This window comes from Vombatus ursinus, unplaced genomic scaffold (genome assembly GCF_900497805.2).
Source record: "Vombatus ursinus unplaced genomic scaffold, bare-nosed wombat genome assembly UNPS02014799.1, whole genome shotgun sequence".
NCBI classification, from domain to species: domain Eukaryota; kingdom Metazoa; phylum Chordata; class Mammalia; order Diprotodontia; family Vombatidae; genus Vombatus; species Vombatus ursinus.
The window spans coordinates 24,916,545-24,944,110 of NW_020954577.1; the positions used below are offsets into that span (position 1 = coordinate 24,916,545).

General features: G+C 41.1%; 1 protein-coding gene across 1 annotated transcript in view; it reads right to left on the reverse strand.

The window, feature by feature from the left end:
- The window catches only part of CDCP1 (CUB domain containing protein 1), a 78,480-nt gene that overhangs the window by 19,332 nt on the left and 31,582 nt on the right, over positions 1–27,566 (reverse strand). Inside the window, exons 2-5 of the mRNA XM_027872566.1 lie at positions 21,430–21,636; positions 18,421–18,777; positions 16,324–16,692; positions 3,723–3,944 (exon numbers count right to left, since the gene is read on the reverse strand). Of these exons, the coding sequence (XP_027728367.1) occupies positions 3,723–3,944; positions 16,324–16,692; positions 18,421–18,777; positions 21,430–21,636 (1,155 nt within the window). The remainder of the gene's footprint in view (positions 1–3,722; positions 3,945–16,323; positions 16,693–18,420; positions 18,778–21,429; positions 21,637–27,566) is intronic.

Below are 27,566 nucleotides of genomic sequence, written 5' to 3' on the forward strand. Positions count from 1 at the left end.
AATGTGATTAGTACATAGGGAAGCCCACACCTCAATAAGAATCCTCTGTGTAGGGGCAGGTAGATGGCACAGTAGATAAAGCTCTGGCCTTGGAGTTAGAAGGACCTGAGTTCAAATTCGGCTTCAGACATTTGACACTTACTAGCTGTGTGACCCTGGGCAAGTCACTTAACCCCGATTGCCTCACCAAAAAACAAACAAAAAAACAAAACAAAACAAAAAGGACATAGGAAAGATCTCAACAAAATACAGTAAGAAATGTGCCCCCCTGCATCCTGGGCCATCTCCAGTTGTCCTGATCTATATCGGGCCACTGGACCCAGATGGCTTCAAAGGACAAAGTGAGGCTGGTGACTTTGCACAGTCCTCCTTCACTTAAATCCAATTCACTTGCTTCTCATGGCATCACCTTCCTGATGTCATGATCCTCTTTGAGAATGAAGGACAAATAACAAGAAGAAGAAATGTGAAGAGGGAGAGATCGCTTTCATCTAGGGGTAGGAGGTGAGGTAAGGTGTAGATCAGGGGAGGTAGTGTCTGATCTCTCCTTTAAGATTCAATAGATAGTGATATAGAAGGTGTGGCCTACAAGCATGGGGTTCAACCTGTGTGAAAGTGCAAAGGTCGAAGGGTACAAGAAGAATAGTATGGCGTGGAAGGCTTTGAATATCAAACTCAAGTTCTGAAGCAGAGGAATGGCATGGTTAAACCCATCCTTTAGGAAGATCATGATGGCAGTGGAATGAAGAGAATAGAGAGGGAATAGAACAGAGAGAGACAGAGAGTCCAGGCAAGAGGTAAAGACATTTTCATCTAAGAGCAGGGGCCATGTGAGTGGAAGTGAAGGGCCAGATGGGTGAGACCCACGGCCTAGGGAGACTCAACCAGCAACAGGACTTGGCAATTGGTTGAATAGAGAGGTAGAGGCATCGTCCAAGATGACATATGGGAAGCCGTTAATAAATGCCAGTTGACTGATTAACAAGTTATAACAAAGTCTGAGTGATTGAAAGGGATGGTAGCCCCTGCATCAGAAACAGGAAAGCTGGATGGAGGTGCAGGTTTTAAGGGAAGAGGATGAGTTCAGTTTGGGACGTGCTGACTTTGAGTGGGACACCCAAGAGGAGCTAAGAGGCAATAGGAAATGGTGGGAGATTCTCTCTCTAAAATTCTGACTCATTTTCTAAAAACTGTTTTTGGAAATTCATCAATTTCATTTCTCTAAGGCAAAGGTTCTTAACTTTTTTTTTATATTATGGGATCCCTCTGGCAGGGATGAAGGCAGGTGAAGCCTATGGACCCCTTTTCAGAATACTGTTTTTAAGTAATTGAAGGGAATAATTAAATTTCAGTTAGATGTTGGTGAAAATAAAGATACCATTTTTTTTCCCATCTAAGTTTATGGGCCTCTAGAAATCTATCAGCCTAGTTCTAAGGTGTCTTAAGCTCAAGGCCTATGATGATTAGGGTCTGTGGCTTGGGGTCATTCCATTACTACGAGGGCCATCTAAAGCATGAGGTGATGGCTACACCATCTCATTCACTGCATATGACCTGGGCAAGAAGATGGGTATGAGAGTGATCCCTCTAATATTAGAGATCACCCATCCCAACAGCCCTTCCCTCACTCCATAGACGAGGCACCTGACCCCTCGAGAGGTTGAAGCGCCTCACACAGCTAGCTACACAGGCACAGAGCCTGAACAGGAATGCAGGTCACCTGATAGGTGACTACTTTTTGAAAACCATCATGTTGGAGAAATTGTCAAAGCAGTTGACCTCCCCCCAGAGCTGCACAACAGGACCATATCTGACCCACCAACTAGTGCTAAAGAACATTAGTTTCTGACAGTGCCATTCCCATTTATGGCAAATGTAATAGCTCCCTTCTCTTAAAGATGAAAACCCATACATCCCACAAGGGCAAATGGCCATAACTCAGGTCCTGATGACAAATGCTGGTTAAGCAAGCAATGGGTGAAGATTACAGCACATCGTCTGAGTTGGCCATTACTAAGCCATAGCACTACTGCACGCAGCTAAATGCAAGTTGCTGCATGTATCATTTGGGATTACACAGGGTGCCAATCTCCAGAAATAGGGCAATCACTTGAAGTGATGACTGGATAATAATACAAGGGAACTTGACTAGAATTTCCAAGCCAACCTTAAGACACTCCAGGCAAGAATTGTAACCCTTTTCCTTTGTCCAGTCTTTTCTCTTGTCATTCTTCCTTTTGCCAACTTTTTAGTGCCTGCTTCATCTCTTCTTAACCTCCTCTCCAAAGTTGTCACCAGTATAGGAAGAATGGGATCTTATCTGTGTGTGTGTGTGTGTGTGTGTCTGTAGAAGGATGGGGTAATTTTCTTTCCCAGGGACCACAATAATAATTACCAAAACTTTTACAGTGCTTTAAGGTTTGTAAATCATTTTGTGTACCTGCCTCAATTGATCCTCATAACAGCTCTGTGCAGTAGGTACTATTATTACCATATTTTACAGATGAGGAAACTGAGGCTGATAATGGGTAAGTGACTTGCCCAGGATCACACAATTAGGAAGTTTCTGAGGCAGGATTTGAACTCAGGTTTTCCTGAACTGAGGTCCAGTACTCTAACAACTACCTCATCTAGCTATGTACAACTCCTCCCCAGGTACCTTAAATTTCTCTAGGGGGTGGGTTGCTCATGGTGGAACTGCCCTCTAACTCCCTTAGTGCCAGTGCTCCCCTCCCCCCACCCCCAATCCAAACCCTTACTGGATCTGGCTCAGGAATAGTTCCAAGTGGTTATGGCTGTGCTTTTATCCATAACATTTCATCTTTTTCACAAACCTCAATAAAGAAGGGTTAAAGTTCTCTGGTGGTTAGTAAATGCCTGTTGATTTGTTGCCATCTGTAGTGTGGTGCCACAGAAAGCTCAATGGATGTGGACTAAGAGGCCCTGGGTCCAAATTCCAGCTTTGCTATTTACTATCTGTGTGACCTCTGGGGCTTCACTTTCCTCATCAGTAAAATGGTCACTCGAGGTAAAGTGGACGAGAGAAGCTCTGCTCTTCCTTCCAGTTCTATATGCGATGATCCTAGCTATGCATTTTGCCTTTCTTTGTGTGCCCGGTGCTTTGCTTAGTGCCTGGCACATAGAAAACACTTAATAAATACCCGGTGTCATCCTTGCCTGGAATACTCTTCCTCTGCATTGCCTGCTCCCTTGAAGACTTAGCTCAGTGTCCATGGCTAACAAGAGGTTGCTCCTTATTCCCCTAGTTTTAGTACCCACACATTACTTGGTATTTTTTTGATGTGTATTTGAATTGATTTGCTTGTGCACATGCTGTTTCCCCAATAGAAAGGACAGTCAAACAGAAGCTCCTTGAGGAAAGGGACTATTTGATATCCAGCTTTGTTAGCCTAATGCCTGGTGCTTAATAAATGACTTTCAAGTCATTCTTTGTATCTGAGTCCCTAGTACTGTGCCTGATACATGGTAGGTGGGTGCTTAGTGAGTGTGCTTACTGAATTAAATAATTACATTTAGAGCATGTTGTGTCATAATTTTTGGAGAGATACTCCCCTTTCCTTCTTCCCCCCCTTTCCAGAAAACAAAAAGGGGGGCAGGTAGAGTAGGAAAAAAAATTTAGAGAAACAAAACAGAAGAGATGTAGTGTCTACAGGGGTAAAGAGAAGGCCAGAGCATGCCAAGGACCAGAAAACAAGTCTTACTGATTGTCTTTTCCGCATGGACCCATAGGCGGGTCATATCATCACAAAGGAAAGAAATCTCATATTTGTTGCCAGATGTCAGGGTCAAGTTGGGGCTGCATGTTGTGGGCCCCTCACAGATTAAGCAGGCAGGAACAAAGTGCCGGTTTGTCCTGAGTGGTTTTGGCTCGATGGTCAGTGACATGGATTTTTCACTTCTCAAGTCAATGGTGTAGACCTTATCTGAAAAAAAAACAAAGATGGGGAAAAAACCATCAGTAGCAACCAAAGGAAATGATAAGGCCAACTGCATGGAACAGTGAAGAATGTGCTGGATTTGAAGGTGGGGAGACCTGGCCTTGAATTCTGCTGTGGTGGCCCTGGACAAGTTACTTCATTTCTCTGAGACTTACTTTCCATACCTATAAAATGGGAAGAATAACAGCTCCTACTCTCAGGGTTATTGTGAAAATCAAATGATCCTTTGTACAATGCAGGCCTAGAAATGACATGCTACAGTGGACTTAGAGTTAGGAAGACTTGAATTCAAATCCTACCTCAGACACATGCTATCTGTGCTACCCTGGACAACACACTCCATGTCTTTGGGCCCAGATTTGCTCTTCTGTAAAATTAGATTGTAGATTTAATTGTAAGATCCATTAGATTGTAAGTTTCTTGAAAGCAGAGACTGTCTTGTACTTCTTTTGTAGTTTTAGTGCTTAGCACAGTGCCTAGCACATAGTAGGTGCTTAATAAATGTCTAGGGAATTAAAAATTAAAATTTGATTAAAATGAGGGGACTGAGCCAGATCGCCTCTAAGGTCCCTTCGGGTTCTAGATCTATGATCTTTTAAGTGGCAGGGCTGGAATTTAGACCCAGTCTTACTGACTCTAGGCCCAGAACTTAATGCCTCATTGCAGAGGGATAAAAGAATTCAAAAAAATGTTTAAAATTTCATTTTTAATTTATGGAATAAAACAAACATGCCCATAATAGTACAATAAAAAAGATGATTGTACATGAAACCATAAATCTACTATGTATAACTTGCTGTTCCTTTCAAATATACAACAAAATTATCATGTAAATTTTTTTTCTCCCCCCGCATCCTCGCCCTAGAAATGACTATCATTAGATACAAATAGAGGGGTGTGTGTACATGTGTATGTGTATACACACATATATGTATGTATACATGTGCATATACGTGTGTATGTATATATACACATAATTATTCTATATATACTTTTATTTATCAGTTCTTTTCCTAGATGCAGATAGCATCTTTCTTCATATGTACTTTATAGTTAATTTGGATATTTATAATAGATAAAATAATTTATTTACTTGAAGTCATTCTTAAAACAATATTGCTATTACTGTATACAATGTTCTCTTGGTTCTGCTCATTTCACTCTTCATTACTTTGTGCAAGTCTTTCCATGTTTTTCTAAAATCATTGAGATCATCATTTCTTATAGCACGGTAGTATTCCGTCACAATCATATACCACAACATGTTCAGCCATTCCCCAATTGATGGGCATCCCTGCAATTTCCAGTCTTTTGCCCCCACAGAAAGAGCTGCTGTAAATATTTTAGAAATTATAGGTTCTTTTCAAAATTTAGGGCTGCCTATATGAACTTGGAGTTAAGTGACCTGGGTTTTGAAATCTTACTTTGCTACTATCTGTGTGTGACCTTGGGCACATCACTTGAATTCTCTGGGGCTCAGTTTCCCCATCTGTAAAAAAGGAGGGGAAAATGGCCCTCTTCACCTTTAAATTTTATATTTCTATTGACCTCCAACATATTTAAGAAAGTCAGAGACATTAAGGATTGGGGGCAATTGACTCTAAATAATTTTCCCTTTGCATAGATTTCTATTATTCTTAGAGAAAGTTTAATTCTTTGTGATTTACTTAAACACATCCAGAAAACTTTCAAAACTCAGCATTATTAAAAGAAAAACTACGGAAAAGTAATATTAGGTTGCCATCCATTAGATTGTAAGCTCCATAAGCGCAGGAACTGTCTTTTGTCTCTTCTTTTATCCCCAGTGCTTAGCACAGTGCCTGGCACATAGTAGGCCCCTAATAAATGTTTATTGAATTGAATTAATATAAAAATGTGCTTTGGCCGTTTGCAGTAGGAAAGAAAGTTTTGGGGAAAAGAAGTAAAAAGACTACCCCCCCCCCAAAAGTCACCCTCCCATAATCCATCCCATAACTATTCTGTACAAGATTAGCCTGAAAACGCTCAACCAGTGACTGGGGTAGGGAGAGTGCTAGGAGGAAAATGGCCAAAAGTAGGGCTGCAGATTGAAGGTGATACAGGGTTCTCCCAGAGATGCTGAAATACAATCTATCTGTTTGGTTACTTACTTACACTATCATTCCAAAAGGGATTAATCAGGGGGAAATGTCTTCTGATCTTTATCTCCAGCAAGCCATTAGCTGAGCAAAAAATATTCCTTTTGAAATATCAGGTTATATCATCAGCATTTTTCCAATTACACCAAGATCCAAGAGATGGAGATCTGGCAGTAGCTATCTAGCTGGGCAACCAGACTGGGACTGAAATCCAGTGATGGGGAGCATTCCTCCCTCAGCTCACTCAGCTTTCTCACAGCATTGCCTGTGTGCTTTTGCAGACTCTAGGACTTCTCAACAATTGAAAAACTTACTGGTCACCATTTTGTTTCAAGATGGCGCACAAAGACAGATCAAATTTAAAGCATATTGTGATATGCTTTATCACAACAGCAGGAAACCAAAATGTGGTCAAAATTAATCAGGTCCTTTCAGAGTCATTCTTTGTGTTCATATCAAGAGGTTGAGGTGTAACAGAAATCTCACTTTGTTGCACCAACCAATATGGACAGTGGAATCATTCTAATTCTTTAGACACTGGGGAATGCCCAGCGGATTTCAGCTCTTTCAGTTAATGAATGAGCATTTCTTTTTTTTTTTTTGCTTTTTTTTGATGAGGTAATCAGGATTATGTGACTTGCCCAGGGTCACACAGCTAGTGTTAAGTGTCTGAGGCTGGATTTGAACTCAGGTCCTCCTGACTCCAAGGCCAGAGCTCAATTCACTGCGCCACCTAGCTGCCCTATGAATAAGCATTTCTTAAGTAATTATTATGTGCCTGGCACTTTGCTAAGTGCAGCGTAGTTCATGGAAAAAGTGTAGGATTTGGAGTTGGAGGACCCAAGTAAAATTGTGACTCTTTCATTTATTCTCTGTGTGACCTTGGGCAGTTAACTTCTTGGGCCTCAGTTTTCTCAACTATAAAATGAGGAAGCTGGATTAGATGACCTTGAAGGGCTCTTGCATCTCCAAATCTATGGTCCTACAACTTTCTACCCAGCAACAGGATTTGATGAATGGATAGTAGTTTTCTGGATTATGCCATTTTATACTTGTCTTAATTAAACACATCAAGCCCACGATACCATATATGAGATAGGTTTATTTCTATATCATAGACTCCTCTGGTAGTCTGGTGAAGCCTATGGATCCTTTCTCAGAATAATGTTTTAAAATATACAAAATAAAATGCACAGGGTTAAAAAGGAAAAAAGTTGTGTTAAAATAATTATCAAAATAAAAAAAAACTAAGTTCATGGACTCCAAGATCCCTGGATTTAATCTTAGGTTGACTTTAAAAATTAATAATAATAATATACTCTATTCAGATAGTATGTTATTATTATTAATTTTTGGATAGATTATCATATTGGGAATATCTGAAAGTTCTATACTTTGTAAATAAAGATAAAACATTAGTTAAGTGTCAGGAACTCTGCTAAATTAAATAAAACACTTGTGAAATCCCCTAAATTTTTTTAAGAGTCTTGGCAATATGAAAATTCCCTCCTAGAAGGTGATGGTACTTTCTTCTATTTTTTTTTAATCACATAAATGGCCTTTACGGTTTCATAAGAGTCACACAGAACACACTCATTGCTACTAGCTACTCTAAAGCAAGTTTGTTGGGGCTGACAGAGTTCCAGGTACACAATGTAGAGATTGTCTAAACACTCCCAAGCAAGATGAATCCTTTTAAGTGTGTGACATAGGAGGACAAGAAAGAATGCCATTCTCTGTCTGACCCACAGCGGCCCTGGTTTGTTTGGGTAACAACGTTGCCATAGCTTAAAATTTCTTCTCTTACTATGTAAGAAAACTGACTCTACTGTGGCCGGCCTATGCTGGACGCTCCCTGCTGGCTACTGTATTTTGTACATGATGGTGCCCATTACCCACCCATGAGTCTATTCTCTTAGCTTTCTTTTCCTCTGTAAATCTTTATGGGATGATCTATCGACCTATTGAGGATATCCTTACTGAAAATAATCAGAAAGAGGTGGGCTTTTCACACATGGTTTACCACCACAGATCGCATCTTTGTAGTCACATGATTGGCAGAGACCCAGAGAATACAAAGTTTTCCTATGTTTATTGTTCAGGTATTAGAGAACTGGCATGACTCCATTTCCTTATTTTTAAAATGAAAGGGTTGGACTAGATGACCTTTGAAGACCCTCCCAGATACATAGTCCTGTGCCTGGGTAGAGCAAAGTACAGACTTAGGTGGCACAGTGCATAGAGTGCTAGGCTTGGTGTCAGCTAGTCCTGAGTGCAAAACTAGCCTCAGACACTTAGTAGTTGTGTGACCCTGGGCAAGTCACTTCACTTCACTTTCATTTGCTGCAGTTTCTTTGTCTGTAAAAGGGGGATGATGATAATAGTACCTACCTCTCAGGGTTGTTGTGAGAGTTATATGAGACAATAAAGTATTATGATGAATAATAATTAATATAATACACTTAATGAAGGTGTTTTTTATTATAAATTATGGAACAATAATAAAATATAATTAAATATAAGGTAGTGATGCAACCCCCCTGCCCCTCCCCCCCAAAAGCATAGAATGAGGGCTGAAGGCATCATAGAAACCATCTAATCCAACCCCCTCATTTTACAGAGGAAACTATCACCAAGACACATAGGTGGTATTTGTCTGAGACAGGATTAGAGCCCAGGTCTTCCTGACTTCAAGCCCAGCGTGCTGACCACTACAACATGCTGTTTCTACTATGTGTCTCATGCAGTTATTAAGATCGTAGGAGATCTTGATAAATTTGACCATAGAGATGATTGTTCCATAGCCTTCTGATTGTTAATGTCAAGCAAGGCATGAAAGAGAAAGATGAATGATCACTGAAGGTTTCTGCTATCCTCACAAAGCATGTCCTGCCCAGGGATTTCCTACAGAAGGTAAGACCCTCTAGATGCTTGCTTTTGTGGACGATGTCATACTGACTGCATCAAGCCCTGAATGTATTAGACCCTACCACGCCTCCTCAATAAGAGGCATAGTCACTGAGGAGGCTATCCAAAAAACCCAAAAGGAATAACAAAACAGTTGAAAAATGCCTTTTGTTGAGAGCATGACATACAGTTGGAAGGCTGGTCTGTTGAATATATCTGAACAAGACAGTACCAATGGGCCAGGGGTTGGCCCTTGAACAGAACAATTGAACACAAAGGAGAAACTGTGTTGGATTGAATTTACTAAACTGTGCATTGCTTCTGATGTTCTAACATACTTCCCTACACCTCCCTTCCATACAAAAACCCCAGTGGTACAGTAAAAATAGTGCTGAACTTTCCAGCTGAACATAAAGTCATGGGACCTGAGTGTGAATCCTGGTTCTATTGGGATCCTTCATGTTTGATATTGGGTGAGTCACTTAACTGCCCCTCTGGGACTCAGTTTCCTTATCTATAAAATAAGGGTGTTGGACTAGATGGTCTCTAAAGGCATCTTCTAACTCTGGATTGATGGTCCTAAGAAATGTTTTCCCTACTGAAAATCTTTTTTAAAATAATATTTTATTTCCCCCCAATTACATGTTAAAACAATTTTTAACATTTTTAAAAAAAATTTTTGAGTTCCAAATTCTTTTTTTTTTGGATAATTAATTAATTTATTTTTAGTTTTCAATATTCACTTCCATAAGATTTTGAGTTTTAAATCTTCTCCCTGTCCTAGTTCTTCCCTTCCCCCCACCAAGACAGCATACAATCTGATATAGGCTCTACATATACATTCATGTTAAGCATATTTTCCATTAGTCATGATTTTGAGTTCCAAATTCTCTCTTTCCATCCCTCCTCCCTGAGATGGTAAGCAATCTGATATAGGTTATACATGCATAATGATGTAAAACATTTCCATATTATTGATTTTGTATAAGATGACTCAAAGAAAGAAAGTGAAAAATAATATTCTTCAGTCTGTATTCAGACAATATCAGTTCTTCCTCTGAAGGCAGATACCATGTTTCATCATGAGTCCTTTGGGATTATCTTGGATCATTGTATTGCTGAGAACAGCTAAATACCACTGCTAGGCCTGTATCCCCAAAAGATTTTTAAAAAAGGGAAAGGGACCTATTTTACAAAAATATTTATAGCAGCTCTTTTTGTGGTGGCTAAGAATTGGAAGTTGAGAAGATGCTATTAATTGAGGAATGACTGAACAAGCTGTGGTATATGATTGTGATGGAATATTATTGTGCTATAAGAAATAAGCAGGATGATTTCAGAAAAACCTGGAAAGACTTACATGAACTGATGCAAAGTAAAGTGAGCAGAACCAGGAGAACCTTGAAATAACAATTTAATATAGCACTTTGTAGTTTGTAAATCACTTTGCAAATATAATCACATTTTATCCTCCCAATGACTTAGGAAGGGAGGTACGATTATTATCCCTGTTTTCCACATGATGAAGTTGAGGCTAAAAGAGGTTAAAATTGATTTGCTTATAGTCACCCAGCATGTGACTGAGGTGGGATTTGAACAGGTCTTTGAAAAGGTCTTTTTGACTTCATATCCAGTAACTTATCCATTGCACTACCTAGCTGCCAATTTCTCAAGAGCTAAAGTTACAGGTGACTCAATGAGCAACAGAGAGAGACATGGTGGACATATAAGATATATCCAAGGATGACCCATATGCAAAAGACAGATTAAGGGATGCTTTTGAGGAAATATGTGATCAGAAAAAGAGTTGTGCCTCACTACATGAGGAGTGAGAAGAAATATGGATAGCTTGAGTACCATGCTGGTGCTGGAGCCTTTCAGCACCATGGCCAGATCCTCTGGGGGTGAGGTCAGGGGAGAACAAGGAAGGAGTAGAATGGGCTGGGAGGGGATGGATGAGCAGTGATGTGCACTGAGAAGAGGAAGACCTACGTCAATGACATTATGGCTCCATAGCAGTATTAAAGTAACTAGCCTTCTTTACAAGTTGAAAATCTTTTAGAATGTCCAGATGACCTGGATCTGGAGTCAGGAAGATCTGGGTTCACATAGCCTCAGACATTTCTAGCTATGTGATCCTTGGCAAGACACTTAACTTCTCTCAGCCTCACTGTCCTTATCTGTAAAATGGGGTTAATCATACTATACTACACTACTAACACTACACTAAATTATTGCAGGGCTCAAATGAGAAAATATATGTAAAGCCCTCTGTAAATATAAATGAAGCCCTCAAAGCTATTGTTAAATAGCCACATTATGAGATATCAAGCAGGCACTCAGTGTTTTTTCTCCCCAAAGACTAGGCAAAGGAGGGCTGGGCCTGTTAGTTCATCAATATGGAGGATTTCTGGTAATGGGAACTCCCTCCACCAATACAGATCAGCAACTCATCTATAACTTACAGCAGACCTGCACAACTTGGCAGTAGGCAGCCAAAATTAAAATAGGCTAAACTTCTCTGGGCTGCAGATACGTTAGACTACAGACAGATTGATGATGGTTGGTTGCTGCAGGTCATGTGACAAACAGGAGACTAAAGCAATGGCAACCCTATATTTTTCGTGGGCCACTGGAAATTCTTTGTCAGGGTAAAAGCGGCACTCAGGCCATATATCGTGCAAGCCTGACTTACAGTCTTAGAGAGGTTGCCTGGGGCACTAAGAAATTAAATGATTTGCCCAGAATCACACAACTGCTTTGTGTCAGAGGCAGGGTTTGAAACCAGGTCTTCTGGTCCCCAAATCCAGCTCTGTCTATGATGGCATGCTGCCTCAGTGGAGCATGTGTTAGAACACCCTTCTATTTTTATTCATTCATTCATTCATTCATTTTTGCTTTTTGGAGAGGCAATTGGGGTTAAGTGACTTGCCCAGGGTCATATAGCTAGTAAGTGTCAAGTGTCTGCAAACACATTTGAACTCGGATCCTCCTGATTCCAAGGCCAGAGCTCTATTCACTGCACCAGAACACTCCTCTAAAGAATAAAATATTAAAGCATAGAATATAAAAACCCAAACCACCTCTGAGCTCTCAGAGCTAATTACATCACATAATAAGGCGAGACCCTCTGAACAGTTTTGAAATTGCATTGTACAGGGAGAAAACTAGGTTGTATGGAACTGGAATGCTTCTAAGATGCAATGAGAGAGGTGTAAACCTCAGCACTGACAAAAGTGATTGTTCTGTGATTGCCTCAGAGTCCCCAGGCATGAAGCTGGCTATCTGAGGTTGCTTTCAGTGGAGCAGAATGCATTATGGGGCATTTAACAACAGCATGACTTGTTTTGAAAGGTGGGATGACAAAGATAAAATGGAGCCCTGAACATTACCCAAGCACACTTTAGACAGCTTTAGGTATATATATAGGTATATATATATCTCAGTGATGAGAGAAGGGGAGAAAAATGAAAGATGAGCCCAACTGAATGGCATTCAAGGCCCTCCACCCTGGTGCCATGCCATCTTTCCAGCTTAAATATGTTCTAGGAGGTAGGATGGCCTGATGGCCTTTGTGCATTTTGGCTTTCCCTAAAAGAACCTGATCCACCTGGACTAACAGAAGGCAGTAACACTATAATGACTCTGGTATCACCTGCGCATTAGTTTCTGTCACACAGCTAGTAAGCAATTTATTTGGGAGTTGAACTCAGGTGTCCTTGACTCCAAGTGAAGCGCTCTGTCCTCTGCACTAGAAGTGTCAAATAATCATCCTTGGGCTACAATACTTTCCAAAATAAAATGTAATTGAGAAATATTTAACAAAATAAATAAAAATATGCTAGAACACAGATAACATTAACATGTGATTTTCTAAGTCAATAGGTAGCCCGAAGGGATCTTTGTGTACCGTTAGTGGTTCCTGTTTCTATTTGAGTTTGACACAACCTCTCTATACCACTTGGTGTAGTGGTAGTAGTAGCAGTAGTAGTAATAGTAGTAGTGATAGTAGTAGTAGTGGTAGTGGTAGTAGTAGTGATAGTGGTGGTAGTAGTAGTGGTGATAGAGTAGAAGTGGTAGTGATGGTAGTAGTAGTGGTAGTAGTAGTGGTGATAGAGTAGAAGTGGTAGTGATGGTAGTAGTAGTGGTAGTAGTAGTTATGATGATAGTAGTTGGCAGTAGTAGCAATAGCAGAAGCAGCAGCAGTAGTAGTGGTGGTGGTAGTGGTAGTAGCTGTGTTACTGGTGGTAGTAGTGGTGGTGGTGGTGGTGGTAGTGGTAGTAGTAACAGTAGCAGTAGTAGCCCCAGCAGCAGTGGTAGTAGTAGTGGTGGTGGTGGTGGTAGCGGTAGTGGTAGTAGTAACAGGAGCAGCAGTAGCAGCAGCTAGCATTAGTATAGCACTTTAAGGTTTACAATGTTCTTTGCATAAATTATCTCACTTGAGACGCTCCCTTTTAGGCACATACTTTACTCGTTGCTCCCACGCATGCCCCTGTGCCTTCTCCTCATGCCTCCCCATCTTTACCTGTTGAACACTGATTTGTTGCTCTGTTAAAGGTCACACCAAAATGCACTCCCACCAGAAGCCGTCCTTGCTCAGCTGGGCTGGCAAGGACTCCCCCTCACAACTCTTTTTCTTCCTTATCACATAAATTCTGATTAGCACGGCTACCTGGGAGAGTCTCATCTCCCTACCAGACTGTAAGCTCCTTCAGCATTGGGACTATGTCTAATCTAAATTCTGTATCCTTCCCAGCACCCAATAGAGGCTTAATAAATGTTTGCTGATTCACACAGGATTGCATTTTTTTTTTCAGCCATTCTTCCAGTCTGGAATGGGAGAGGGGGCGGTTCTTGGGACACAGTACAGCCTGGGACAGAAGGATAGAAATGGGAATCCTTGGGAAACAGAGATATCAGTTTGTCTGTCTCAAGGGTTCTTAACCTAAGGTCTATGAACTTGAAAAAATAGATAGCTGCATTGCTACATGCATTTCAATATGGGCCGCTAGGTGGCATAGTGGATAGAGCACCAGGCCTGAAGTCAGGAAGGCCTGAGTTCAAATCCTGCCTCAGGCACTTACTACCTGAGGCAGGATTTGAACTCAGGCCCTGGGCAAGTCACTTAACCCTGTTTGCCTCAGTTTCCTCATCTGTAAAATGAGCTGGAGAAGGAAACGGCAAACCGTTCCAGTATCTGTGCCAAGAAAACTCCAGATGGGGTCACAGAGAGTCAGATATGACTGGAAAAAACCTGAACAACAACATCACAATGTGACTGGTTTCTTTTGTAATCCTATGTATTTTATACATTTTAAAACATTTGTCTATCAGCTTCACCAGACGTTGCCAAAAGATCCATGACCCCCAAAAGTTAAGAACCCCATGTCTCTCCCTCAGAGTCAGAAAGAAAAATCTCTCAGAATAAAAGCTATTCTATACCCCTTGATGTAGGAAGGGAAGAGGTGAACAGGCATTTATTAAGCACCTACTATGTGCCAGGCATGGTGCTAAATGCCTTACAAATATTACCTCATTTGACACTCATAACAATTCTGTGAGGTAGGTACTCTTATTCCCATTTTAAAATTGAGAAAACTGAGGCAAACAGGTTAAATGATTTGCCCAGGGTCATCCAACCGTCTAAGGCTGGATTTGTACTCAAGCCTTCCTGACTCCAGGCTTAGGACTCCATCCACCTCGCTACAAGCAGAATTCTGTGTTAATTAAATGACCCCTAAAGTTCATTTAACTGTTCCGTGTTTGGATCGAAATGAAACCTACATTTGATGTTAGCTGCAACGCAGAGAAGCCGCACAGCCCAGTAGATCGAGAGGCAGCCTTGCAGGAAGACCCGAGCCTAAATTTGACACATACTGGCTGTGTGACCCTGGGCAAGCAACCTAACCTTTCAGTGCTCCCAGGCTTCTCTCTAACACTCTTAAGCGGCAGAGGAGGTGCCCAGTTATATCAGTGGAGGGAGTTCCACACACTGAGAGTTCTTGGTCCAGACCAAGAAAAAGATAAATATCCTATTTAGCAATTGGATCCATTTTAGACAGAAAGCATAGGTTTAAAGATTTTGAAGGGTGTAGAGAAACTTGGAAGACCTCTTCAGCAGACTTTCAGCATAACTATGATAAACAAATCAAAAATCTAAATTCATATCCTCCCCCAAACCCTTTCACATCTGTTTTCAATTTAGCATTTTGCTTACAGAACTGTCAACACAAAATAGAAAAGATCTTGTGAAAATCTGTATGTGACCAACTGAAAAAAAATTCAAGCCTGAAAGGAATAACTGGAGGGGGAGATGTCTTCTGCTAACCTATTACTGGCACCAGTTCAGGTCAAGACACCAGAGAAACCGAGGTTCCACTTCTTAAGATGTCTGCTGAAACACTGACAAGTTCCCCTGTAGCCACATCAGTTTCTTGGAGTTTGAAGACCCATCAAATTCTTAAGGCCCGAAGTGTTGAACAAATACTTCTCCCTTGGGATCCAAAGATCCACGGAAATTATGTTTCCTGGTTGACACTTGCTGTGCAAATAGCCATGTGGTTTTCACATTCTCTTTGGACACATGCCACCCCACCATCCCATCTGTATATTTTAAAACTTGCTCCCTTGCCTCTAAGGAAATACACCAGAAGTAAAATAAATAGTCTCATCATTCTTCAGCGATCCAGCATCCAGGACAAATCATTCTTCACCCTGGGCAAGTGGTTATTTACAAGGCTGCTCAACACAACTGACCCTTCAGACACTAGCTTTCTCAGTGCTGTGATTTGCTCCTTGGATTGATTTAGTACCTTCCATCTCACTGGGCACACCCTGGGCATAAAGGGCCAATCCAATTCCCTTCTTAGTGCTGAAGAAACTAAATCTATAAGCTAATTTCTCTGGAATCTTGAAGCAAGTCCCTGCCAGAACTTAGAAATGATTAGAGCTGGAAGAGGCCCTAAAAATCATCTTTCTGACCCCCTCATTTCAGAGGAGGAAGATGATGAATTCAGAACCACTCAAAGCAGTTTCCATTACCCAATCCTGGAGTTCTACCTCAGATGCCAACTGGGTTACTTATGTTATTGCAGCAAGGGACTGTTCATGTCTCCAGCAACCTATTTCCCGAAACCCTTGAAGGGTCCAGAGTCCAAGATTGTTTTGAATGGCCATGAAAGGAGAAACACACCCATGCTTCTGCATCATTTCAGTCTCACTGTACCCAAGATAAGTTAGGAAAAGAGAGCTCCCAGCTGCTCTTCTTACACATCACCCCTTGTTGAGCAAGAGACTTAGAGAAGGATGAGAAAGAAATCAGCGAATTGAGTTTTACTTACTGCCTTCATTCTGAGGGTGCTGAACCAAAACTTGAAAGAGCAGTCGGAGGGCTCCAGGGTTTTGGGAATCCTGATCACAGCCTTGCAAAGACAGGTTGAAGTTTCCAGCCATGTTAGCAGGCTGCTTATCTCCAAGTTGAAACACCTCTGGATTAGTGAGTGATCCTGGGATATAGTACTCAACCCTTTCCTCCTTCCTCTCACAGTTGGAGAGGGTGTAGTTGAGGAAAGATACACTGGCTCGGAGGTAAGGGGGGATGACAAATTGCCATGACATGAGCTCATCTTCTGGGAACCCCTCGGGGTAGTTGGCAGACATCAGGGTTGCTGAGCCCTCTTTTTCAAACACGGATTCAATGATGCAGAGTCCTATTGGGAGGATGGAGCAAATCAAAATGAATCGGGAGGTCATGAAAACATACTACCCCCATATATCCCTATTATTCATGGTCATGGAGACGAAAACCAGGTAATGTGAGTCCAATATCCTGGTTGGTCATAAATAGCATATTTGACTATGGCATGTTCATGCTGGATGGAGATAAATTCTATCTATTACAATAATGGGGGCAGCTAAGTGGCATGGTGGAAAGAGCACTGGCCCTGAAGTCAGGAGGACCTGAGTTCAAACCCGGCCTCAGACCAAACGCTTGACATTTACTAGCTGTGTGACCCTGGGCAAGTCACTTAACCGCAATTGCCTTGAAAAAAAAAAGAATAATGGGAATTCAGAGAAGGGAAATATAAAGGACTGGATAGGTAAAAACAAAGGTAAAGAAAGCAAACCACAACCCAGAATTTCAGAGTTTGGAAGGGACCATCAAGCCCAGAGGTATCCTACGTAAAGTCTATGGGCTGGATGCTGTTCACAACACTCCTGAGTGTGGCCCAAACCAGATTAAGATGTAATTGGGAAATATTTATCAAAATAAAAAAATACAATAAAACATAGATAATATTACATTTGGAAACTAGGTCAGTATTTAGCCCCCAGGGATGTTCATGTTCTGATTAGTAGACCTTGTTTCTATTTGTTTGACACCACTGATCCAGTCCAACCCATACTCAAACAAAAATTCCCTTAAAACATACCTGACAAATGGTCCTATGACAAGCATAATCAATAAATGATCATCTGGCCTTTCCTTGAAGAACTCCGTTGAAAAGGAGCCTCGCCAGGCTTTTGGACAGCATCGATTGTTAGGAGTTTTCCCCTGATACCAAACCTTAATTTGTTGTTGTTGTTGTTCAGTCATGTCTAACTCTTTGTGACTCTGTGTGGAGTTTTCTTGGCAAAGATACCATTTCCTTCTCCGGTGGATTAAGGCAAATAGAGGTTAAGTGACTTGCCCAGGGTCACACAACTAGTATGTGTCTGAGGCTGGATTTGAATTCAGGTCTTCCTGATTCTAGGCCCATTGCAATTTCTATTCCCCTGCTCCTGGTTCTGCCTTCTCAGGCCAAGTGGAATTGAAACTTTTTTTTTCAAATGACAGCCTTTGAAATACTTGGAAGACAAGAATTACAGCTCCCCAAGCTGTCTCTTTTCTAGGCTGGGCTCATCCTCATGATTTACTTATTGGCCTCATCCCATCAAACCTCAGTGATATCTACAAGGTCCATTCACCTTCTCAGATCTCTAGTGCATTTTGTTAATTGTTTGGTATATATATGAGTTTAGGGGCAGCTAGGTGGCATAGTGCATAGAGCACTAGGCCTGAAGTCAGGCAGATTCATCTTCCTGAGTTGACATCTGGCCTCAGACACTAGCTGTGTGATTCTAGGCAAGTCACTTAACTCTCTTTGCCTCAGTTTCTTCATCTGTAAAATGAGCTGCAGAATGAAATGACAAACTGCTCTAGTGGTTTTTTGCCAAGAAAACCCTAAATGGAGTCACAGAGAGTTCGGACACGACTGAAAAAATATGAGGTTGCTGGCCCTCATTTCATTCAAGCAAACAAACAAATGTATAAAGAAAAAACTGGTAACCGACACTTAAGAAAAAATGGCATTGACATAGCATTTTTATATAATAAGGAATATCATAATGACACCTAATCTCACAATAAGACAATAGGAATTTAATAGCATGCTTACGTTTTATAGAAGACCGGTTTGTAATATTAAAACCGGAAAAGTTTCTATTTTGATTCCATGGTAAGTGTAAGGCCAACTTGACTCCTCCTTGCATTTTGATTTGTGAGATTGTGCCATTGCTACAGAAGGTTCCAATGTTGGCAGCTGTCTTCTCAATAGAGCCACTGATGCTATAGGTAACCAAGTCTGGGCAAGTGTCTCCTGGACGAATCTGTCTCAGCCGAGGGCTGGAGAACTTCAGCTCAAGGCCAACTTTTGGGCTAGCTTTCACATTCCAGATAAACGTCCTGTTTAGGGCAGGTAATCTCGAAGGCTGGAGCTGTACTTCTCCAAAAGGACACGGACCTGCCATGCAATCTAAAAATACAACAAGGTAAACACATCTGATTGATGTTACAACAGTGACTTCAGCACTGCTTTTCATCTTTCTGCTTATCTCTTCCTCCCCTCCCACTCCCAACACAGATTCCCAGATGAAATTATTGGAGCTTGGTTAATATGCTTTTATCTTCCATGAGGCAGACATATTTTTGGAATGTCATGGTATCCTAGATTTAGAGCTAGGAGGGATCTTAGTGGTCACCTAGACCAACCTCTTCATTTCACAAACGAGGAGCTGAGCCCCAGAGAGATTCAGTGACTTGCCTGAGATCACTTTAACCACATCCAGATAGGGGTCAATGATATGGGTCAATTACCTATAGACAATAAGCGGCAGAACTGGGATTCTAATCCAGGTCCTCATTTACCAGACTTCAAATCCAACATTCTTTCCATTGCACATGCTTGCCTCCCTATGCTAGTCACTCCATGCCGAGTTAAATTTTGTAACTTTTTAGAAGACAGTGCCAAGCCCATTTGTGATCAACAGAGAATTCCTAAGCATCATCTAGCTGCATGTGGGGTCTCCATTATGGATGAAAAGAGGAGCCAGCTGTCTCTCTGCTCAGCATGCTTGGTTCTGCTATTTTATTACCATTGCAGTTAGATGTTACAAAAGTTAACAACTAATGACATGCTTTATTGTGCTTTCTACCTTGAGCCTTTTTAAATAAGGACCAAAGTGTTAGACAGGAGAGGGACTAAATTAAGAGGAGAGAAAAATCCAACATCACTTAAAGCAATGTTAAAGACTTCTGATGCAGCAAAAATAGGAAACAAGAATATGCGTATGATTCTGTCATATTCAGCAAATCTTCATCAGTCCTCTGCCAGTGTCACAAACTTCAAAGTTGCCTACTATCCAACAAATAAGGGGCTAGTACGGTTGAAATAATACTTAAGTTATCATTCAAAGATGGTATCAATAACTCAATCAACAACAATTCATTAAGTGGCTCGGGATGTGCTAAGCACAGGAGACACAAAGGAAGGCAAAAAAATAGCTCCTGACCTCAAGGAATATATTCCAATGGGGAAGACAACATGTATGTAACAAGATACCTAAAGATATAGACAGAGTATGTGGGGAATAATCTCAGAGGTTCTCATGATCCATGAGCTTAGGGGAACTCAGTTATTTATTTCAAATCCCTTTTCTTTTGCATGATACCCTTAAATCACTTCCAAGAACTCTAAATCTGAGGATTTAGTCCAATCAGTCCAGCCATAAAAAGAAGCCCCCCAGGCTCATGCTGCCATGATGGTGGACCAATTCATACTTTCAGATGTGTAACAGCTGGCTGTCTTCTGAATCTCATCCAGTGATTTTAACATTTAGCTCAACAAACTAATAGGTATTTTTTGGTAAGGCACTGTGCTAAGTGCTTGGGATACAAAGATGTCTGGTCCTATCATTAAGGAACTATATACAAGATAAATAGGAAATAGTTAAGAGAAAGGCACTAGAATTAAGAGGAAAGACTTCTTATAGTAGACGAGATTTTAGTTGGGACTCAAAGTCAGGGAAGGCAGTATACAGGGAAAAGGAGGAGAGCATTCCAGACATGGGGGAAAGCCAGAGAAAATACCTGGAGCTAAGAGATGGAGTGTCTTGTTCAAGGAGGCCAGTGTCACTGGAATAAAGAATATGAGGGGGAGTAAAGTAGAGGAAGACTGGAAAAGTAGGAGGGGGCTAGGTTACAAAGGGCTTTGAACACCAAGCAGAGGATTTTGTACTTGATCCTGGAGGTAATTAAGAGTAAGTGGAGTTTATTGACTAGAAGAGTGACATAGTCAGACTTGTGTTCTAGGAAAATCACTTTGGTGGCTGAATGGAAGATGGATCGGAGTGGAGAGAGACTTGAGGCAGGCAGACCTACCAGCAGCTATTACAGTAGTCTAGGTGTGAGGTGATGAGGGTCAGCACCAGGGTGGGGGCATTGTCAGAGGAGACAAAGGGACATATTTGAGAGATGCTTCAAAGGGGAGATCAACAGGCCTTGGATGTGGCAGGTGAGAAAGGGAGGAATCCAGAGGGACTCCTAGGCTGTAAGCCTGGGGGACTGGGAGGATGGTGTTATCCTTGACAATAATCAGGAAATTAGGAGGGAGGAGGGGTTTTAAATGCCTGCTGAATCACTTAACTTTTTCTATAATTCTCCTGACTCTTTTCTTCTGCCTACCTTGAATTCCTCACATAACCCATCCATGCAGCATGGTCCTGTCATATGATTCAGATGACATGTCACCAAGACCACCATTGACCATTCTCAGCAAGGTCCATGGGAATTCTTCCTGATCTAAGGTTTAGAGCGGGGCTTCTCAACCTATTTTTGTGTTGTGAACCTTTGTAAAAGTCTGGTAAAGAGTATGGACCTCTTCTCTGGTTACTATTTAAAGGCATAAAGTAAAATCCACAGGATTATAAAAGAAACCAAAAGTTAGTAAAAATAAAGCCATAATTTTTTTTTTCTCTACCAAGTTCATAGATCCCTGAAATCTATCCACAGACTTAAGTCTGTGGACACTAAGTTATCAACAACTCTGATTTAGGACCACAGAATGAAAGAGGGAGTCAGCAGGGAAATGCAGAAACTTTAAAATATATTTATAAAATTTTTTTTTTACCAATACTCTTCTGGACTTCCAGGACATAATGCTTTGCTGGATCAGGGCAATCAAAGCTAAAGATGGCTCTTTCCCCAGGTTTGATGATCAATGTGAAGGAGCGTCTTCTCTGGAAAATAATGTTGCAGGCATTTGTTGGCGGAGGTACAGTCCCACGTTCTATAAAAACTGTGATGTTATCTCTATGTGGGAGGAAAATATCAAATTCTGAAAAATAAGGAAAGGAAAAAAACTTAGTGAATTAAGTAATTTAATAGATGAAAACTAGCCATGTCCCATCTTATGTTGCATGGGAAGGCTCCAACCTTTTGTCACATGTGTTCCTTTTCTCCTGATCTGATGCAAGGGATGAGCCAAATAACCAGAGATGACCACACAAATGAGGAAGAACCTTCAGTCAGTCATTAAACTGCTTGGCTTTTTAGGAATTGTCTTCTTCTAGCTTAAAAAAAAAACAACAAAACTCCAACACTAAGATGTGCTCCCAAATAAAACCACTAAAAACTGGATGTCTTGGGAAATATTTCTTCATCAGTCACCCAATTTTTAAACAGTTTAACTATTGATGAGGAAGCAGCCTCTCTGCCATCACAATTCCAGAAAGTAAAAAAGGAATTTTCATTTCCAGGGATGATATTTGCCTGAAATACCACACTACAACATACCTTCATTACTGATTTTAAATAGATATCTCTCAACTTTTTCAGAATCAAGTTGGCAGCATCATTGATGTTCATATTCCTGAAACACACTATTTTAATGATATGGTTAAATGAAAGGCAATGTGGGAGAGTAGAAAGAGTGCTGCCCTTGGAATCCAGAGACCTGAGTTCATATCCTGCTTCTGATGATTGCTAGTTGTGGGAACCTGGTAAAGCCATAGCTTCTCTCTGAGCCTCAGTTTCATCATGTGTAAAACAGGGACAACAATACTTGTACTACCAGCTCACAGGGTTGCTACGAACAAAGTGCTCTATCAACTTTAAAACACTATGTAAAATGAGTTTTTAGAAATTTGTTATTATTAAACTAACCTTGAGAAGCATCATGGATAGAGAACTGGTATTAGAATGCCAAAAAAGACCTGGGGTCATGTCTTGCAACTGACCCTGGGTGAGGAATTTAATCTCTCAGTGCCCAAGGACATTCTCTAAGCTGTAACTGAAAAAGCAGGAGCTCCCCTGTGCTAGTGGAGCAAATTTCTTCACTGGGAGTTGTCTCCTCCAAAAAAATCATAAGCCAATCCTGCCCTCCCTGCCAAAAACCAAACAAAACCCCAAAACTAACCTTAGTTGCTGACTCTCCTTCCCATGCGTACATAGATAAACACACATGACAAGTCTTATATTTACACATCATCTTACAATGTTTTTACATCTATGATTTTATTAAATTTTTGCAAACACCCTGTGAAGTAGATGGTAGGTGGTGTGTGTATGCGTGTGAGTGTGTATGTGTATGTTTGTGTGTTATATTACAGATAGATATTTTTATTATGGATGTTGTTTTGGTCTGTACCTATGATTTCCTTGGTGAAGGAAGGAAAGAAGAAAAGAAGGAAGGACAGAAGGAGGGAAAGGAGGAATAAAGGAAGAAAAGGAGCGAGGAAAGAAGGAAGAAAAGAAGGAAAGAAGGAAGAAAGGAAGGAAAGGAGAATGAAAGGAAGGAAAGCAGGATGGAAGGTAGCGAGGAAAGAAGGAAAAAAGCTAGAAAGGAAAAAAAGAAGAAAGGAAGGAAAGGGGGATGGAAAGAAGGAAAGAAGAAAGGAATGCAAGATAGAAGGAAGGAAGGAAACAAAACATTTATTAAGCACCTACCATGTACCAGGCACTGTGCTAAGTGCTCTACAATTATTATCTCATTTGATCCTCACAACAACCCTGAGAGGTAGGTGCTGTTATTATCCCCATTTTACAGTGGAGGAAACTGAAGCAGAGATGAAGTGACTCACTCATTATCACACAGCTAGTAAGTGTCTGAGGCAGGATTCAAACTCAGGTCTTCCTGTCTCCAGGTTCAATACCCTATCTGCCGCCTAATTGCCTCATGTTCTCATGTTATGCTATACAGTTGCCTGGGGCATTAAGTGTCACTGATGCTACCAACTTGATTCTGTGCCCTTGGCCACACAAGAAGTGTGGCTCTTCCTGACTCCAAAGCCCCAATAGACCAGGCTGCCTCTTGATAGACAGACATTTACGAGAAGCTACAGATATTCTACCCAATAGTCAAGAACCAAGCAGACCTATTCAAACCCAGAATCACAGAAATGGAGAGCTGGAAAAGAAGCCATTCAGCTTTTGGGCAGCTTTAATTATCAGGAAGCTTTTCCTGTTGTTAAACTAAACCTGCCTCTTTGCCAACACAGTGCTACTTCTGACCTCTACTGTGACCAGGCTCCTCTGAACCTGTAAAATGGAGATGACCATACCTACAATATATCTTGTTACCTCACAGGGTTGTTAAGAGGCTCAAACAAAATGATCCATAGAAGCCTTCTGGTGTGGCACCTGCTATTACTATTATTATGAACTATTATTAACACACTTTAAAAGAATTTATAGCAAAGCAAACACCAATGCTTCTGATTAGGGCTAAGTCACAAACAACAACAAAAACAAAATTCAGCCAGTTAAGACAGTGGCAAGGAACAACTGAAGGCTCATTTTCCAGTGTCTGAAAGCTGCTCATCTCACTTAATTATTAGTCAAAGTAATAAGAAGCGGAAACAGAAATGCTAGGACCCCTAACAAAAGAGAGCATAGATTGTTCACTTGCATTTTTAAAAGTTGGTCTCCTTTCTTTTAACACCACCAAAATTTTCAAATACATTCCCTCCCAACTTCCTCTACCCAGAAAGCATCCATTATAATCAAGAATAATAACAGAGGAGAAAGAAAAGTGGTTCAGGAAAACTAACCAACGCATCGGATTATGTTTGCAATGTTCCACACGTATAGTCTTCCACCTCTTGAAAGGAGAGGGGGGAGTACATTTTCTTATCTTTTTTTGTATCTTTTTTTAAATTCTGAACTTAAATATCAAATAAAATTGCATTTCCATGTACAAAAAAGAAGAACAAAAGAACAAAAAAAAAAACCCAACAAACTGAGAATCTATAGCTTGCTTTTCCTTTTAAATATATGATATGTCCAATGGCTCATTATCATTCTAATCAAAGCAGTTGACAAATGGAGAGCGCTATTGATATTAATTGTCTGATTCCTTCAAGACATTAAAATGTAAAGCTGATTCATCCATCTGGAAAAGCTCATTGTTAAGAGAAAAATGGGGAAAGGACATGAATTTCTAACCCAACATGGTTCTGTGCCAGAGCTAATAATAAATAGCAACAATAACTAGAATTTATGTAGTGTCTTAATGTTTATAAAGTACTGTACATATGCTCTCTCATTTTATCCTCACAACCTGGGAGGTAGGTGCTATTATTATACTCATTTTACAGTTGAGGAAACTGAGGCAGAGGGTAAGTGACTTGCCCAGGGTCACACAACTAGTAAGTGATGATATAGAATTTGCCCTCAGGTTTTCCTAACTCCAGTCCCAGCACTCTATGCATCTTGCCATCTAGCTGCCTTAAAAGAAGGTGAGGTACCAATTAAGAGCCAAAGAAAACATTGTTTGCTCCAGCCACGTAACTGCCAGTCTCTACAATGCTGTTGAATTCATGATTGCAAATAGTAGCATACCAGAGTAGATAGGACAGAAGAAGGCAGTAGAGGAAAAGAGACTCAAGGAAGGTGCCATATTGGGATGAAATTCTAAAAGGAGTTGGTCTCCAATAAGAGGTCACAATAGGAGAGGAATTGAAAACCCTTCACCTTGTCACATTTGCTGACTGAAAGGAATGGCTATGAATGTGGGTATGGAATTGTAACCGCCGCTAACTAGAATGCGTCCAAGGGCACGTCCTAATCACCATAGCTGAGTCAGGTGGGAGTGGGGTGGAACCAGCCTGGGACCATGCTGACACATCAAAGGCAGGAAGTGGTGAGGGGGGAAGGTCTACACATAGCTGCCATGAAAGGCCAGATTTGGGGGACAGAGATTGAAGGTATAGCAGTCAACTCCCTGATACGCCTCTGTATTTGCCTCTAGATCCAGCCTGAACAACTGACAGGCTGATAGTAAGTTCTGAAAAGCAGTATCAATACAAGTTGGTTTTGCTTTTGGGCGTGTGCTTGCTTGGGTCCTGCCATCTTCCCCCCCACCTCCCGTGTTGGTTGCTGCCTTCATCTTTGGCTGATCTATCCTGTGCAACATGGCCCAAAAGCCTGGGATAGGCTGAGGGCTAGCTTACCCTCGCTCTCTGAAACATCAGTATCATAGAAAGGAACAAAAGGGGCCTCTTCTCTCTATCTAGCTACACCTCAGAAAAGCCACGGAACATGCCGACGGCCACTGACCATCATCCAGCATTGATGAAGGAGGCTATTTCACCACTTATTTTTGTGCCAATGAACATCCCATAGCCCCGGAGTGGCAGATTCAGGTGACAATTTGCATACTGGTGAATAGAACTTAATCACGTGTAGAACAAAGACTTTCCCCTTCACCCTCAACGAAGGCAGTAGCAACTTAGTGTTCCACCACTTGGAGATAATCAGTCAAAATCCTTCTCCCTGGACCTTCGTCCCCATCGGTCCTAATCGTGCTTTTTCGAGTAACAAGGTCGGTTTATTCCCTATTCCATATGTTGCTGTTGTTCAGTTGTTTCAGTCGTGTGTGACTCTTCATGTCTCCATTTGGGGTTTTCTTGGCAAAGACACTGGAGTGGTGTGCCACTTCCTTCTCCAGCTTATTTTTATGGATGGGGAAACTGAGGCAGACAGGGCTAAGCGACTTGCCCAGGGTCACACAGTGTCTGAGGTTGGATTTGAACTCAGGCCTTCCTGACTCCAGGCTCCATGCTTTGTGCGCCATGATACCACCTAGCTGCCCCAAAGTGCTATATAAATGCTAGTTTTTAATAAATGCATGTTGACTCATAGACCCCTTTGGTAGTCTGATGAAACAAACCTATGAACTTCTTAGAATAATGCTTTTAAAATAAAAAAATAAAATTCATAAGGATTACACATAAGATTATTAAGGAAACTCAAGCTTAGTGAAAATAAGAATGTGATTTTTTCCCCCTCCCAAATTCCCACAACCCCTGAAACCTGTCCATGGACTCCTTGGACATTCGTGAGTCTCAGGTTAATAACTTCTGACTTAGATGATCTCTAGGAAGGCCCCTATTCAGCTGTGATTAACCCCTGAGTCACTGAAAGGCAGCCCAGGTCTTCATCTCTACAAAGAAGTCTAAATATTGTGAAATTCTCTGGTCTATTAATTAACCTTTCTGAGGATGGCCTCTCCTAACTGGACAGGGTGGGCCTGATCACTGAACAATATTTACGCTTTTCCCAGAAAACCACTCACAGGCAGGTCTTGCCTTCAAGTCTAGCATTTTTGTTTGTTTGTTTTTTAAACCAGGCTGACTCTCCCATTGTGGAGTCTGAACTGGGGTAGATCCATAAAAGTCTGTTCTGCTGTGGAAGAGGACCTTTGGCGATAGGGGAACGTACAGCCTCTCTCAGGAAGCCATTCCAGGATTTTATGACATCCAGAGCTGGCCAGTTGATAGCCTACTCAAACTTAATGAACAGTAATAAAATTCTGAGTTTTCTTGTTTGGCCTAATGGAAACATAGAAACAGCTGGTCATGATGAACAACATTCTCACCTCTCATACATCCAAAGATACTCATTAAGCACCTACATTTTCCTAGCTTTCTTGACATAGCCATCCATCATTCCTGCCAAATTAGGGCATAGCATTTGGGAACCATGAAAAATATGAGGAGAGCAAAGACAAATCTTTTCTTCCATTAATTCGGCACATAGGAAACCTGGTGGATCCCCATTGTTGGTGGCAAGGACACCCAAGCAGCAGAATCAGGGACAGGTTAAAATTCCTGACCGAAGTAAGGCTTTATTCCAAAGCCTCAGTCAGTTGAGTACAAGCTCTGCTGAATTTAACCATGCTGGAAAATTTGCAGTTTAGACACCATGAATAAAATCTAAAGAGTTCTGGAGGCTTAACAAAGTGACTTTAAAAGAAAAATAATAAAA